The sequence below is a fragment of the Malaclemys terrapin genome, chromosome 18 (assembly GCF_027887155.1).
Source record: "Malaclemys terrapin pileata isolate rMalTer1 chromosome 18, rMalTer1.hap1, whole genome shotgun sequence".
Classification (NCBI taxonomy): domain Eukaryota; kingdom Metazoa; phylum Chordata; order Testudines; family Emydidae; genus Malaclemys; species Malaclemys terrapin.
This window is the reverse complement of record NC_071522.1, coordinates 3,347,994-3,365,142: the sequence shown is the minus strand read 5'-3', so window position 1 is coordinate 3,365,142 and position 17,149 is coordinate 3,347,994. Positions and strand designations below refer to the sequence as shown.

General features: G+C 45.3%; 2 protein-coding genes across 14 annotated transcripts in view; one reads left to right on the top strand and one right to left on the bottom strand.

Moving 5' to 3' along the window:
• Positions 1–8,588, top strand: part of NCOR1 (nuclear receptor corepressor 1) — a 102,770-nt gene extending 94,182 nt beyond the window's left edge. For all 12 annotated transcript variants that reach the window (XM_054008765.1, XM_054008761.1, XM_054008763.1 and 9 more), the window contains 4 exons: positions 1,552–1,605; positions 2,791–3,012; positions 4,288–4,470; positions 5,326–8,588. In XM_054008765.1, coding sequence (XP_053864740.1) covers positions 1,552–1,605; positions 2,791–3,012; positions 4,288–4,470; positions 5,326–5,513 — 647 coding nt within the window. In that variant the 3' untranslated portion in view covers positions 5,514–8,588. The remainder of the gene's footprint in view (positions 1–1,551; positions 1,606–2,790; positions 3,013–4,287; positions 4,471–5,325) is intronic.
• A 2,162-nt stretch (positions 8,589–10,750) lies between these two features.
• Positions 10,751–17,065, bottom strand: TTC19 (tetratricopeptide repeat domain 19). 2 transcript variants are annotated; one of them, XM_054008773.1, is made up of 10 exons: positions 16,809–17,065; positions 16,017–16,120; positions 15,381–15,491; positions 14,973–15,011; positions 14,708–14,764; positions 14,308–14,369; positions 13,430–13,524; positions 12,694–12,848; positions 12,127–12,289; positions 10,751–11,093 (listed from the first exon to the last, which is right to left on the bottom strand). In XM_054008773.1, the coding sequence occupies exons 1-10, from the start codon at positions 16,978–16,980 to the stop codon at positions 10,960–10,962; spliced, it is 1,092 nt and encodes a 363-aa protein (XP_053864748.1). In that variant the 5' UTR covers positions 16,981–17,065; the 3' UTR covers positions 10,751–10,959. The 2 variants fall into 2 exon arrangements, with proteins under 2 accessions (XP_053864748.1, XP_053864749.1); XM_054008774.1 differs by having other exon boundaries at positions 12,694–12,845.
• Between the last annotated feature and the right edge of the window lie 84 nt (positions 17,066–17,149).

Genomic DNA, 17,149 nt, shown 5'->3' with positions numbered 1-17,149 from the left:
ATCTACCAATGTGATCTATGCCATCATGTGCCAGCAATGCCCCTCTGCCATGTACATTGGCCAAACCGGACAGTCTCTACGCAAAAGAATTAATGGACACAAATCTGACATCAGGAATCAAAATACTCAAAAACCAGTGGGAGAACACTTTAACCTGTCTGGTCATTCAGTGACAGACCTGCGGGTGGCTATATTACAACAGAAAAACTTCAAAAACAGACTCCAAAGAGAGACTGCAGAGCTAGAATTGATATGCAAACTAGACACAATTAACTCCGGTTTGAATAAGGACTGGGAATGGCTGAGCCATTACAAACGTTGACTATCTCCCCTTGTAAGTATTCTCACACTTCTTATCACACTGTCTGTACTCGGCTAGCTTGATTATCACTTCAAAAGTTTTTTTTTTTTTTTTTTTTCTCTTAATTAATTGGCCTCTCAGAGTTAGTAAGACAACTCCCACCTGTTTATGCTCTCTGTATGTGTGTATATATATCTCCTCAATATATGTTCCATTCTATATGCATCCGAAGAAGTGGGCTGTAGTCCACGAAAGCTTATGCTCTAATAAATTTGTTAACCCTTTAATGCTCATGGTTAGAGCACACCTCTTTGCTAAAAGTGGAATATGCTTGCAATGAGCAAGAAGATCATTTTTGTTTCACAGACATCTACCTCATTGTTTTGGAATGTTTTATAAACGTTGCTCTTAGAACTGATGGAAGGGCTGTGGATTTGGGTGTCCTCGCCTTTACAAAAATCTCTTATTTACATAAGTAGGGTCAGTGATGCTGGCATTATTGGTGGTGTTAGACATATGTTAAGCCCATGTTGTCTCATTCTGTGAGAACATTTGTCACAGTCTTTTAATAGCCCTTGGTGGGTATGTGTGATAGGATCCTGCTGTGCTGCACTAATACATTTCAGCTAAACTTTCATCTAGACTTTTAGAATGCTAATCTACTATCCACCACTGTAGTTAGCTGATTATTTGTTTGCTTCATGTCAGTATCAGGTCAATAATCTGCAATCTCAGATTATTAAAGATATTACATAATGTTTGTTTTATAAATCCAATAATTTGAATTAATTTTTCCAGCCATTTCAAAGTAGTTCTAAATGGTCGTAAGTAAATACATACGTGGTATCAAAATTCATATGATACGTTCACCAAAATGTGTGTTCAACCAGGGAAATAAACACAGCAGCTTTTTTTTTTTAAGCATTTTAAAGACCTCAGAGACCAGGAAAACCTTCAAAGGTCAATCTAGTGTCTGAAAGAGTATTTTTAAGGGAAAGGAAAGCTAACAGACAGATTGTGTCTGAGGTTGTGCTTATGGGCCAACATTAAAGATGAACCTCTACACACAGTTTTACTTTACTGAGCAACCTATGGTGCATATTCACAGCACTAAAACCCAAAGGTGAAGTCAAAGCAGATAAAGTTGCGGATTAATGAGAGAAGACTTTTCAAATACTCATACACATTAGTACACGTGTAGAGCTTATCAATAATATAAAACAAACTTAAATGTTGTGTTTTAATTGCAGCAACTGCTCAGCCAGGAACTGAAATATTTAATTTGCCAGCAGTCACTACCTCAGGTAAACCTTTCTGAAACAGTTCTTGTAACAGAATTTGCTGATTGTAATACTTTTTAATAGGTGTATTGAGAAACTCTGAAATAAGAAAGGGGGGGGGGGGAATGCAGAAATAAGCCAGTAGAGCCCTAAATGTGGAAATTCCTGTTTCAATACACTAGGGAAAAGCAAAATAAATATAAAAGGGAATTTGAATGTATGTCTAAAGTGCAATTTAAGGAGAAATTTAATTTGTACTAGAGTTTGACTTGTAATTTTCTTGAACTGATGTCATAATCATGCAAATATCTTTTCCTTAGCATCTCATTTAATCAAAATTGTGAACACTTGCAACAAAGTTCTCTACTAAAACAGTTCATAGCTAAATTTATTTTCTGAATTATCATAAACTTTTTATTTAAATAGAAGGAAGAAACTGAGCTATTAAAATATTTGCTGTATTTACATTAAGTTCTCTGGGTAGCTTCACATCAAGTAAGAAATTGTCCTAAAGTACTCCTCGTTTATTAGTAACTATTAAACACTTCTCCAGTCTCCTGCCTAATCCCTGTGTAGTTCATAACTTGTCACTTGTAGAGGCAATTGGAGGTAGTAATCCAAGCTGTGCCACAAACTCCCTCTCTGACTTTGGCAAGTCACATTATCACTCTACCTCCATTCCCCATCTTTAAAATATTGATTTTCCTTGATGAGGGGGGAGAGGTTGTGAAGATCAGTATTCGCCCAGTGTTCTGTATTTAGTATTTAACTTGTAAAATAATTGTCGCAACATAGAATTTTTATGTTTCATCACGAGAGAAATCCTGTTTTCTGGGTGGTCTCCTTTTATGACCAACATATGTTAATAATTGTCGGTTTTGATTAATATTCTGTCAAAATTGGCATCCTTAACTGCCTTGGCTTTTAGTTTTTAATACACATGTAAGTATCTTATCCTCATGCAAACAGGAGTCTGACATAATTGACATGGCTCTTTAATGTTTGCTGCTGGCATGTCTAAATTGTAGCCATTGTGAGCTGCTTGGTGCATGAAGCTTTGCATAAACTGCTCATCTTTGTTTTTTGTTGTTTTTTTCTTCTTCCTCTGTCCCTTTAAAATCTTCTCCCTTGTCTCTTTGTTATAATTCTTTTGAGGTGTATTTTGTCCTCCCCTCCCATCCTTCCCCTCACAATTTCTTCTTCTCCCAGGTGCAGTCAGTTCTAGGGGTCATTCCTTTGCAGATCCTGCCAGTAATCTGGGTCTGGAAGACATTATTAGGAAGGCATTGATGGGCAGCTTTGATGACAAAGGGGAGGATCATGGAGTTGTAATGTCCCAGCCTATGGGGATAGCACCTGGTAGTTCCAACCCTGCAGTCTCAGCTAATAGCGAGGTCCGTAGAGAGGAAGCTAATCCATCACCCAATTCAGGTGAGAAATCATCTTGCAGCTCCTCAGAATTGCAAGGCCATGAGTCAGGTAGTAATTGTGGGGTGTAATTGAAGTAGTTAAGAGAGCTTGAAATCATGAAAACTGAGAAATCCATGCTCCCTGACAGTGCTATAGAGGAGACATGTTCACCCCTTGGGTTGGGGACAGGTGCCCCGTTTTTCAGCAATGTCCCCTCCAGTTCAAAGAAGCAGTGCTGGTACTCCAGAGTCTTAGCCAATGTTTCTTTTCTGAAAACATGGGGCTAGGATAGGCAAGGATGGAATGAGGGGGAGGGGGTTGTTCCTGCATAGCCTTGTGGTATAGAAAGATGCCTACCTGGAACAGCACCTCTAAAGAGTGTACACAAACCTTTGCAAAATGGCTGACTAATGCATTGTAACTGTAGCTAGCATTAGGTGAAAGTAACCTGTCTCTTCAAAGGGAAGGAAATGCGTTACATGGCCCTCTCCACTGAAGAATTAACCCTTTGGTGATAGGAGTGGGGATTTCTAGAGCCCTGCATAGATACAAAATGTATATCCCCAGATATAAATCGATATCCACAGAGCTGAAGATCTATCAGAAACTGTAACGGCGAAAGCAGCAGCATGTTGGGCCACCGCTCCCAGGAGCCAGTGCCCTGTGCTGGCAGCTCCTCCGTTGTGGCTGTACCGCCCCCAACCCCATCCGCTGAGAAGAGCACCAGGCTCACCGGCAGCTGTCCCTGGTCGCGCTAGTGCGTGCAAGCGGCTCGCACACTCCCAGACAGGAGTCCCTTCCATGCAGCAGTCTGCATAACCTGTCTGGGAGGATGCGAGCCACTTGCACACACTAGCTGACCAGGGACAGCTGTCTGTGAGCCTGGTGCTCGCCTCAGTGGGCAGGGGGCAATACAGCCACATCGAAGGACCTGCCGGCACGGAGCACTGGCTTCTGGGAGCGGCGGCCTGATATACTGCTGCTTTCGTTGCTGCGGTTCCCGGTAGAGTCCTGCAGCTCTGCGGATACCTTTTTATATCCACGGATATAAATTTTGTATCCGCGCAGGGCTCCGTGGATTTCTCAGCAATGGTGCATGAACAGTAAACAGAAGCTATAAGCTGCTACCACCAGAGGGTTAAAGGTAACTCTCCAAGTGAAGAAATCCAGATTGATTTGCTGAAAGGAATCTCTTTATACAATTTAGCTTGCTATATGGCAGTTTGGTTATAAATTTATTGAGTCTAAATTGCATTTTTTTTTAAATAATCTTTTTACTGTGACTTCCATTTTCAGGAGGGGGAGTTGGCAAGCAGAAGTTAATTGGCAAGTCTAATAGTAGGAAGTCTAAATCTCCTATTCCTGGGCAGGGATACTTAGGAACTGAGAGACCTTCCTCTGTCTCATCTGTACATTCAGAAGGAGATTACCACAGGCAGACTCCAGTGTGGGCCTGGGAAGACCGGCCTTCTTCAACAGGTGAGAAATGTTGCCAGAAATACTACTAAAAAATAACAGAACTAGAATTGGAATCCTGTGGTAAGGTTAGATGTGGAAAGACCCATTTTAAGTGTCTGGGCCAAATCCTCACAGTATCCAGATCCATTAAACAGGGATCTTTTTGAATCAGATATGTGCAGAGTAGCAAACCATCTCTTTACAAGGGAAGACAATGTTCTACCAGGCATTTTAACACCAAAGTAGGTCATTCACACCACAAGTGGTTTAATTAGTCCTCTCAAAAATTGTAATATTCTTTATCAGCAGCTGAGTTGCCTGAGATGAGTGAAATTATTTTTTAATTTAGGAAGTAATTTTTTTCTGTTTTCAATCTGATCCTTGCAACCAACTCTTCACTGTACAGTGAGAGGCACCAGTGGAAAACTGTTTTTGGGAAATTTTTGATCCACAGAGCTTGAAGGATCATTGTAATCCCTGAAACTGAAACCCAGTGTATTATAAAACCAATATTATGAGGTTCATATGCCAAAGAAATGTGGTGAATGACTTGATTTTTTTTTTCCTGCAATGTTCTGAGTTAAAGCTGCACACGTAAACTACGATGATGATAATAATCAAGAGTTGGCCTCCCTGTAAACAAATTACATGTGATCCTGGCTGTTATAAACTAATGGGAATTTTAAGAAGTAAACTTAACTTTTCCCTTTCTCAGGGGTCTAGTGTTAAAATTATTAGGTTCTGGAATCTTGGTGGAAAACGCCAGTGTTGATCTCTGATCTGTCACGTGTCTATTCATGTAGTGAAAACAAAGTTAAGTCATGAAGATCTGGTTGGAGCGATTTGTCTTATTTGAGTTAAACTTTTTTGACTTAGGATCAACTCAGTTTCCTTACAACCCCTTGACAATGCGGATGCTCAGCAGTACACCACCAACGTCCATTGCATGTGCCCCGCCATCCATGAGCCAAGCAGCCACTCACCAACAGAACAGGATATGGGAGCGAGAGCCTGCACCACTGCTTTCAGCACAATATGAGACTCTGTCTGACAGTGATGACTGAACTATGCAGAGTTTTTTTTAGTTTGTGGGTCGAAAAAACTCTATTTTTGACTTATGCCCAAAGGGACTTCCCAAGAGAGCAAGGGCCACACACGAAGAAATGATGGGGAGCTATTTGGAGAGTAAATCGAAAAGATTCCGTCTGCACAGACCACGTGTAGGAGGATCGTGATCGAGGAGGGTTGACGTACTAAAGATAAATATGTAAAGACTTTTTAAAAAGTGGACTATTCCTGTTCTACATCTATTTGTAAAGAAAACCATAATGTCTTTAAATCATTCTTCTGTAAATAGAGAGTACTTTTTGCAGTGTTTTTTCCCTTGCTATAGTCTCTGGTGTACTTACGTTCAAATCATTGCATAAACCTTGGGGGTCATTTTGTAATTTTTTTAAGCATTTTCTCAAGTGTAGAGTACTCTTCATACCTTACTCTTCCAACCGACATAGCATCATTGCCCGTTAATGCAATGCCACCTCTTACTGGTGGTGTGCTTCAATTTAATTTTTTCCCTAGACACAGTGGTGTTCAAGCTCTTGTGAAAATGTTGATTTTTAAGACTGACCCCTTAACAAATTCTGTACATTAACATAGGTCTGCTGGGGTAAGATGATATATTTCTTTGATTTTTAAATTTCTGCCACATTGTAAATTTTCAGTGCGGTCAGTTTTATTTAGCAACACTGCAGAAATATTATTGCATGGGTATGTTATGGTTCAGTTTAAAAAGAAAAAACAATCACAAAAAAACCCCAACCAAGCAGCTTCTGGAGTCATACCTCACTGTTATGCACACTGGTAATTTAACTGTACCCCAAAAGACTATTTTAATGTTTTCTGTTTCTGCATTGTATGCAGCTGAAAAAGGCTACTATTTTAACAAATTTTACTACCATATATATCCATATAAATCACAGCAGATTGCTTAAGTGAACAAAGGCTCTGGGTGGGTTGTTGGGTCCATCAAGAAAAATATATCCACTGCTCTAGTTTAAAAAATAATAAATAAAGCTACTTCTGAGCTTTGTAATCAAGGAACATGAGAGTCAACTTTCTGGGCTCTGACAGCCAGTTTGAAAAAGATACTGTGATTATTGCTCACTTCATTCTAATTTTTAAATGTCTTTTAACGTGCATTTTAAAACCTAGTCCAGTAAGAGAAATGATTTGCATGGAAACCTAATTTTTTATATTGAACCAACCCCTAAACTTTACTTGATAGAGACTCTCTCTAAAAAAAATTGTTTATGGTACTAGAAGAGGGTCTTTTTAATCAGTCATCTGTCAGTGCCTGCTGGAATTAGAGGTCTCTACTGTAGTAATATATTTGTAGTACATGTATACATGCATCTGATTAGTGCGGCCACTGTGTCAGTTGGAATCTGTTTGCCACATGTTTCACTTTCATATGCAAAAAGAACAGAAGTACTTGTGGCACCTTAGAGACTAACAAATTTATTAGAGCATAAGCTTTCGTGGGCTACTGCCCACTTCTTCGGATGCACAAAGTAGCCCACGAAAGCTTATGCTCTAATAAATTTGTTAGTCTCTAAGGTGCCACAAGTACTCCTGTTTGTTTTTGCGGATACAGACTAACACGGCTGCTACTCTGAAACCACTTTTTATATGGTTGCACTGGCCCCAGGACCATGAGTTTAAGTGCTCTGGGGTACAAGGAGACAAGTATTGATATGGGGAGAAAACTATTGAATGGGTGGGTGGCAGGCAAAGTCAACTATTAAATGAAACATTTAAGCAGCATGTCCCTTCAGCAATTGGAACCAAGACCACATTCAGCATTTGTCTCAGGAAGAGGTTGTCAAACTTATCACAATCTTTCATCCTACTGAAGGAGGTTTAATTTTAGACCGGTATTTGCAATTCCTTGTCTGGAAGGTATAAAAATTTGTGTTAACTGTAACCTGGAGTCCATGCAGGTGCTGTGTTTAATAGGTCTGTGATGCCCTTTGCCTTTAGTTAACAAATGGGAAGAAGTACAGAACCCCTTGTGCTGTAAATCTTTTAAAAGTGTGTTGTACTTTATTGAAGAGAGCCCCAGATTTTCCCAACTGTAGGAAAGAGAAAGCAACAAGAGATTTTAAACTCCTCTCTGCTGGTTTGCAATCTGTCTTGGAAACTTGATGAGCTGTAAGTATTGCAGATTTGCTTTGCTGCTGTCTTTAAATGTTGTATCCTACAGAGTTAAAATCAGCTGGAAGTGTTAAAATCTTTAGTCCTCCTGAAAATGTGAAAACCCTGAAGCATGTCAGGTGTAAAGTGAACAACTCTGTTGGGAGTCCCTATCCCCCTGATTTTAACTTTCCTTTATTTTCTTAACTCATCTTCAAGGACACTGCTATAAGTTGGTCTCCCCATATTGTGAATTTAAATTTGGGAAAGTGAAAAACGGAGTGCCATTCCAAAGTTGTTCTTTTCTCCTTTCCTCAGTGTAACAAAAACCTCAGTATGTTTCAAATAGAGGCTTGTACCTGCAAAGCCTGTGGTTAATTGTACTGTATGAACATCATCTGTTCTTTAGCCTAATTTACATAAAGGAGGGAAATCTGTGTGATCTCTTTACTGCTGCTGCAAGGTATCCGAACTAAATAAGGGTAGTTAAGCAGCCCCTCGGTTGAGGAATAACCCTCAGAGGCATAGGATAAGAATGGCATTTGCACATCTAATTTTGTTTTTCTTATTGTGAAGCAATTTTTTTAAGGTTGTTCCCCAAGTTTTAATTTTTGATAACACCTAGAGCCTAAGCATTATTAAAAAAAAAAAAAGTCCAGTAGCCTTTGACTATGGAATTACACCTGGCTTGTTTCACACAGGAAGGTGTCTGTAAATCATGGTTTACAAAAGTAGTTTACTACAAATTCGTAACTGTTGATTTCTGATCAGTGCTTTCACAATGTTTTCATCTTGGTATGTTTAGTGATTCTGATATGAAAACATTTAAGACTTGAAAAAACCCATGCGTCATGCTAAAATGCAGGGTTTTTTTCCACAAAATGTCTTCACTAGACAATGACTTCTGGATTCAGACCAATCAATAAAGGGGATCAGTTCTCAATTTCCTTTTGCTCTGTGTCCCTCTTGTTTCACAGCATCAAGCTGTGTTGATGAGAATGACAGACACACCAATTGACAGAAATAGCTGAAGCACTGAAATTCAAGTAGTCTCAGATTACAACACTAGAATAGACCATTGGAGTTCTAGGAAGTAGAAATCCATCTAGCCAAAAACATGCATCTGGTAACAGCATGCTCATACTATAGTGAATGTGGTATAAAATGCATAGGGTATTTAGTCCTTCATTCTCTGTGGGCACACCTGAGCCTGTAATTGTTGAGTTTGCTCTTCCCTTAGCAATTCATTGTGGAAATAAACCTAAGCTTGGAAATCAGGCTCCTAGCCCTACTAGTCACTAAACTGCCCTAGGAGTTCATGCATGCCTGCTAGAAGGCCAAGCTATGCAAGCTAGAGAGGACCCAACCTGCATGCATTGAAGACTAACTGATCTGCTGCCCAACAACACTAGCGTAAGTAATCTGAACAGTAACAATGTTCAGGTGTGCTCTTGAATATGATGGTAAACAAACCTCTTACCCACTCTGCTTATTGAAAATCCCAAAGCTAGCTCCACTTGTCTGACACTACTTTAAGTAATTCTGCCCCCTTAACTATCCTTGAGATTGTTATAACAATCTTCATTTTATCCTTCCCTCTTGGGTAGGCTTGCTATGAACTGTTCAAAGGCCACATCTGCATATCAGTACAAAGTACAGTGCTCCAGCTCGAGGTGAGGGGGAGGCACTCCTGTCATTGTTTTTGAGCAGAACAACTTCCCCTTGCAGCAGGAAGCTTCAGGTGTTTAGCAACAGCCAATAATGATTGAGTTTTGTAACCTTTACACTGTGGAAGGAAAATCTTGAACAAGCAGTTAATTGGGTCTGGCTCAGTAAGTGCACTCTGGGAACAGGTAGTGAAACTGAAGTGGATTAATATATATCTGAACAAACAAATGACCTGTCTTTGGGAACACAGAACAATCTTCCCCTCACAACAGGTGAATTTGTGGATACTGTGGTCTAGAGGAGACAGATCTGCTTTCTAGGACAGATAGCAGATTTGTTTCCATTTTTGAAAGGTGCTAAGGCAGCTCTCTTAAGGCTTGCTGGCAGTAGTGTAAGTGCCTCACACTCCAGGGAAGGGCTATCATTTCCAATTTACAGAGGAGAACTGAACCAGACTAAGTTATGACATTCCTGAACATGATTCACAGTATCTACCAGCCAACTGTGAATGGGTCCTATTGGTCTTACCATGTATGTAGACAAGAGAAAGGGCTAAAATAGAGAAGCCCACTGAACAATGTGATGGTGGTATGGTGCATGTTTGTTCCACAACTTTCTGATTTAGTTTTTTTTTAAATCCTTTCAGGGGGGCTAGGGTGGGAGAGAATGTTTAAAGACTACAGGAAAGCCACTGCATACTTCCATTCATCAGGCCCTGCTTGAATTGGTTCCTGCAACTGATTCAGTTTACCTGGACCTCCCTGCAGTTTTTCCTAAAGGTCACATAGCTAGGAGAAGGGGGGATGCCACATGGGTTCCAGCACACCCCCCCCCAGTAGGGAAGGGGTCCCCTCTGCACAGTTCTGATGTTGGGGGAGAAGTGACCTCATTTGGGGGCCCTCTTTTATCCCTTCTGCAGCAGTACCTGTTTGACTTAAAGTCCCAGGGTTTATACCCTACCCACTTGATAATCTTTCTATACCATTGCCTCTCCCCGCAGTCTAGCTGAAATGCCTTAAATGCATTTTTTCCCTGCAGTTGGAAGAAAGAACCATTAATACAGGCCAAGCCTGTTTTTTTTTTTCTCTTCTCCGTTAACAGCTAAATGAAACTGCTTTTTACTACCACCCTCTACCCTCCTTCCTTCCATGTAAATAGTTCTGCTGTGCTGGGCACTAGTAGTGCTCTAGCAGGGTAAAGGGAAAGTGAGAAAGCACTAATGATGATTTTACTGTTTTTGTTGAGGCATTCAGTAGGAGCTCTCATGACTTGTAATTTTTAAAAGGCACATCATTCTGAGCACTGGTCAACACACCCACTGAATCCACTTCCCCTAGTAGTGAGAGACCTCAGATTAAAGCAAAGCACTTTTACACTTGGTAATTCAAATACAATTCAGTGCACTCTGTTCATGGACTAATGAGCCTTCAGTCCCCAGCAATTCAAATCAAAGCTTTATTTTGAGTTTGGCAAGACCAGTACCTCCTTCCTTGTACTTAGTACTGAACCTGGAATTAGCTACTTTAGTTCCCACTGAAAATGGCAAGACAGGTCCCAGCCTTCCTGTGCTTTGTATAATCCACCACCTTGCCTTCAGCAGTTTATTCAGTCCAAGATACTTCAAGCCTCCCTCATTTGTGCATCACATGTTCAGTTTGAGTGCTTTCTCCGCCTGGCCAGCTCCGCTAGTTCCTCCTGTATGTGCTGCATGGATGCGGTGTCTCCTTTCAGCTCTGCCTGTTTCAGGGCTTTTCTGTACACCTCTTTTGCTTGCAGAAAGTCTTCTGCATTCAACGGAGGAAGAAAGCAAAGTGAATGTTACACCCACCCCTGCCCCCATCCTAAGCTGAGTGATTACACTTAAAGTACTGCTTGGAACAGTCAGGCACAAACCAGGAAGGACGGGGGTTTAGTTCATGGTTGAAAAGGAATTGTTCTCCCTCTAGAAAATAAAAGCCAGCTCTGTCCCATTCCCTTCCCTCATCATTCTTTTTGTACATGAGCAGCTCTCACTAACAGGACCAGCACCTCAACTAGCCTGTCTCAGGCAGGATCTGAGGATGGAGGAGGTGGGGAGAGTCCCTGCCAGCCTAGAAGCCCCCAATTCACTCTTCATTGGCAGCAGCATTGCCTTCTGTACTGCAGCAGTAAAAGACAAGCTTCACCAAGGGCTGTTCATGCTTTGCTAGTCAGAGCTACTCCCCTTGTGTGCAGAGTAGGGCAGCAGCCATGTCTGGGCTCTAGAATGTAAGGGTTAGATATGAATCTTGCTCTATGGTTGCAGAGTCTTCAGCCCATGGAACCAACTGTATGAGGGATGGAACACTAGCGGCAGCCAGCCCAACACAGCTACCCCTAGCTTGAGATCTCAGGGATGGGACATGAGCGCTGCAGCGTTCTCGGGCAACCACCACTACAGCCAATGCCCAACAGAGTGGGGTGAGTGAGGCAGTTAGTGGCTGTCAAGGAGTGGTGGGTAAGAATTCAACTCCTCAATTTAAAATCACCTGCCCCCAAGGCACCATCTCCCCCCCATACCCCACTACAAAGCAATCAGTACAGGCATCTTCACTTGCCAGGTTAAAATTTGAAAACAGCATAAAATGTTGCTTAAGACAAGCCAGGGCTATTATACTGAGTGGGAAGGAGAGCAGTGCTACAGGAGCGCTGAAGTCCCTGTCCCTTGTTCATTGCCACAGCACAAGCCTTGCTCCCTCTCTCTCTCCTCCCCCCACCCTCTTACTGCAATCAGGAGAGTTATAAGCAAAGAAATCGCCTTTCCTGTTTAAGCTGCTTGGGCTGGGTGTCAATACTTACCTTTGTGCATCAGAATTCCTGCAAGGTTATTCAGCACCATGTGCTCCTCGGGGTGCTCAGTCTGCTTTGCCAATTCAGATGCCCTCTTCACATGTGTATATGCCTCCTCATAGAGGCCCTGGGCATCCAGCACAGTTGCCAAGTCATTCATCAGTACCACAGTCTGCACCAGGACAGGGAGAGGAAGTCTTAGAGCTGGGGGAGGAGGAGGAGGAGTTTTGCTTTTAGAACTTCACCAATCTCACTGCAGATACGGGGGCCTGTCTTGACCTACAGCTATGGCAGGCTGAATATCCAGCTTAGCTGGCCCTGGCCCAGGCCCACCAGTGCCCAAGCAGCACAAAGGAGGAGGGCTCATACCATCGCCCCATAGATGAATGGGTCAGCGCAATAGGTCTCAGTGCTGGCAGACCAGGACAGATCTAGCTCAGTCCTCCCCTGCCAGGGCACTGGCACATGTTTACTCTCGACCCCCTGCAGGGGCATGAGCTCACAGCTGCTGCTCCAGCATGTGCCATGCTGAGCCCCCAGTGCTTCTTGTGAGTCCAGCCATCAGTCCCTGCTCACCTGGGGATGGGTGTCTCCCTGGACCTCCTTGGAGATCTGCAGCGCCCTCTCATACATTCTTTGGGCCCCAGGCAGCTGTTTGTTGGCCAGGAGGTAGCGACCATATGAGTCGAGGCACAGACCAAGCAGGAGATACGTGTTGGCTCTTTCCTCTGCTGTGAGCAGGAAAAGAGATGGGTCAAAGCGCTGCCCACTTCTCTCAGGAATGGACACTAGAGAAGCCCCCGGAGGGGATTTTTACCAACACCTGTCCAAGCATTGTCAAAGGATCAGCACTGAGTAATATTGCCAGAGCAGCACCCTCGCGCTCCTGAGAAGATCTCTGCCCTGCCTCACCTTACTTAATGGCAAATGCAGAGGGTGAGGCAGAGGCAGCAGGTATGGCTGTGACAAATGGCAGGACAGCTGGGCAGTAAGATAGATTAAGGGCTCCATGGGCACGGAGCCAGTGTGAAGTGTTAGAGCCAGAGCAGACACAGGGAGAATGAAGGAGAAGGTTGGACAGTGGGGGTGGGAGTGCACAGGTGACAGGGTGGTGAAGGAAACAAAGATATGTAAGATGGGGCAGGGAAGGGAAGGACACAGAGCTTGACTGCAGCTCATGAGAGAAGAAGCCAGTGAGAGAATGGGAGGAAGGGGCTGTAAGAGGCAGGAGAGATATCAATGGCAACATGGGAAGGTCCCTAGAGAGGCAGAAAGCTACACTGATGACAGCAAGAGCCCAGGAGCTTCCTACCTGGGAGGACATCCTCAGGCAAGTCCTTGTATTTGGCTATCTTCTCATCCAGGGTCAGGATGCAGAACTCATAGCCAGCAACAGCCAGCTTGTGTCTGCACAGCAAAGGGCAAAAGTCAGAGCTCAGCAAAGCCCGGCCATTTATCCCACACCAGCAGCGTTAGCTCACTACCACCCCACACTGGGCATTCCTGGGAGACAAGCCACATTACGGTTACCCTGAGGGTCAGTTGCTTCCTGCTGGGACCCTTCCTTCCCCTCCCAATCTGTTGGCTTGGTTCTTGGTCACCTAAGCAAACAGGCCCAGAGTTCTGGCAGCTCTAGAGAAGTAGCCTCCCCCTCTTGCCCACGGGACACAGGGGATGGAGTGTGCCCTGCTGCTGCCCCTGGCCTACAGACAGAGCACTCGCCTACCACGCTGAGAAGCCAGCCAGTCACCAACTACATTTGTAAACACTGAAATTGAGTCCAAAGGCGTTCAGCTGTTCCGTGGGTTTTCTCTGTAAGATCAATGGGACTTGTCCCTACAGCTGTTTGCAGCTATTTCCATCTAAAGTGGCAGAGGACCTAGCTTGAGAGCATGCTACAGAGCAGCTGGGCCTTGCCCTGCTGCTGGGACACAGGTGGCCTACAGGTGCCACGTATGTGACTCTCACACACAGGAAGCTCATGAAAGTCACTGACTGAGGTCTCCATGTGGAGAATACCCTATAGGATGGGGAAGCTCCCACCCCCAAGCTAGTGGAACGCCTCCACCCCTCCACACAGGACCTTTTCTCCTCCCCAGATCAGAAGTAAGAGCTTCCCCTGGCCCAAAATCACCACTGGTATCCTGGAGCTAACAATCATCTGCACTCCAGCCTCACCCTGGTACTCACTGGTTCTGAGCAGCATAGATACTGGCCAGCTTGACAGACATTTCAATGATGGCATTGTCATCCTGTCAGGAGGGAGAGGAAGTCAAAGGCACATTAGAGGGGGCAGCCACAATCACTCCTCTCTTTGATCCTTACAGCAGAACCACTGCTTCCTCAGAGACCAGACGCAGGCCAAGATAATACCCTATACGTGGTGTAAATGAACAGCTACCTCCAGGAGATACTGCATGAATGGCAGGGAAGCTCACTGCCACTCCAGTACCAGCAGTTCCCCGTAGGAGGCGCTGTAGGGAATGGTGCAAGGCCACATCTTCCCCCAAGCAAGAGGTAGTGTAAGGAATGCTACAGCAGCTGTGGGGACCTCACGCCCAGCAGGAAGCCTGTGCAGAGAAGCCCTTACCTGCTTCATGTCCCCAGCCAGCAAGAAGCTCATTGCTGCTTTGAAGAGCTTCTCTGCCTGAAACAAAAGTGGAAGTATATTAAAGAGCCAGCGCCCAGGTTTAGCTGGTGCTAGGTAGGGCATCTATGCCTGAAACTGGCCTTAGCAGAATTGTTTAGCATAACCCAGCTGTGAGCCATAATACTTAACATTGTAGGTAGCCCTCTGAAGATCTCAGACACAGTACAGGGCTCTTCACAGACTCAAGTGATAGGACTTTACTCACGCTGTCCAGCTGACCCCTCAGGAACGCAAGGTTTGCCATCTAGAAGAGAAGGAGAAAGCGCTCAGGGATGCCAAAGCTTCACCACGTGAGGCTATTGCTGACCTTAGGCTAGCTTTGCACAAAAAAGTTTCCCCCTCTTTTTACCTGCAACTTCCACCCAGCAAAAACATGTTACCAGCTGCTGAAATTACTGCCCAGTGGAGGGCAAGGGAAGTAATAGGAATATAAAAACAAGACTGCAAGAGAGTCCAGGCCCCAGCTACCCCAGTCAGCCATGTCATACAATCCCAATCATAAATGTAACAAGCTCAGAGATTTGAGCCCATGTTTGGGACAGAGAGACCGAGACCACATCCATGGCAGCGGTGAGGACCCCTGTCTCACACACAGCTTTCCTGGGAGTATTACCAGGTCATAGGTATAGATGATGGCTTTCTTGTTGTCCGACTGATGGGAGAGTCGGACGGCTTCGTGCAGAATCCGCTCTGCTTCCTCAAGCTCCCCCTTCATGATGCTGAGCTGGAAGCGGAGAGAAGGGAAAATCTACGATGATTAGAGATCCCAGCATGTGGGAATGCTGATCCCAGTGTACCGGCAGGCCAAGCAAGGGTGTCACTGTGCAGGTGAACACATCTGTGCCAATGCTGCTCACAAGAGAAGAGACAGAACAGCATAAACTGCCAGATGCTGCTCTGATCAATGTCATGGGAAGAGCAGTTCATCTCTGCCCTCCTTATGGACTCCTCAGTGCTAGCTGATACTTGGGCTCCCTCCCCCCATCCATGCCTCCAAGTGTCTGGACTGGCTCATTAATAGGATGCATAGCTGAGAGTGCTGAGTTCATCTCACAAAAGGCCTCCCAGTAGGCTCTCGCAGTAGAAGTGCCCAGCAATTCCTCACCAAACCAGTATGCTTATTTCACTGAAGTTAGTGTATTTAATAAGAAAGCTACGTGGGTAAAAAGTTGGGGGTCCTGGTCTGTGACTAGAGCTCTTGGGGCTGTGCAAATGCAACTAATAGTAATCTAGGGCCTTGTGAGCTTACCTTGGCTTTCTTCAAAAGGAATATAATGGTGTCTTCAGTCCCAGCACTGTCCCCTTCCTTTGTCTCTTCCTCTTCCTCAGCATTTTTAGAGAACAAGGAGAAAGCTGGGAAGAGAAACATTTGACTGGATGAATTTGGATCTCGGCTGTGGTGACAGCTGAGAGGGTTTTGTCCTTCTCTGCCAGGGGGAGCATGGACTTGGGAATCCCTTCAAACAGCAGGTTTGGCTCCACTGCTTGGAGTCACCCACCCAGTGCCACTTCCACCCCACTGTTACTTGTAACAGCCCCCCCCCCCCCCCAATTTCCACTGCACTCACATGCAAGGATGTATCCCATACCCCACAGTACCCTGGCCCCATCACCTTCACCCCTGAGCCTTCCATCTCACACCTTCCCCCTTCCCCACCTTCCTGCTCCCAGCCCAAGTTCCATATCAGCTCCCCTCCCACTCTGCCCTCCCCTCCTGTACCTACAGGCCAGGCACTGCCTCTCCCCACCCTGACTCCCAATAATCTCCTCACTTACCAGTCTCCTCCAACAGCCCCCTCTGTCTGCCAGGTCCCCCCAGACCCCCACCTACCACTCCCAGCCCCTATCAATAACCCCCCACTGCCAGGCCCCCACCTACCAGCCCCCCAATAGCTCCTGTGCCATCCAGGCCCCCAATAACCTCTCAGCCCCCAGCAACCCCCAATAACAGCCCCCCTCAGCCCCCGACCCTCCCAGCAACGCCCAATAACTGACCCCTGACCCCCAGCAACGCCCAATCACCGACTCCCGTTGCTCTCACCCGCCAGGGCGGCCAGGACGCCCCCGGGGCTGGGACCCCGCAGGGACCCCGCTCTCCAGGCGGCCCCGCGCCTGCCCGGGGCCTTGTCCCACCGGGCCGGTAGGCGCGCCCCGGAGCAGCGTCTCCCCGCGGCCGCCAGCAGCCCCGGCCCCCTGCGCAGCGCCGCCAACATGCCCGGCGCTCGGTCCCGGGCCGGGGGAAGAGCGACTAAAGCCGAAGTGGCGGGCTCTGGTCATGTGACCTGCCCGGAATTTCCCCCCCACGGCGGAAGTAGTGAGTTCATGTGACCAGGAAGGGGGCCAAGGGGAAGTGACGTTTCAAGGTCATGTGACCCGTTCAGC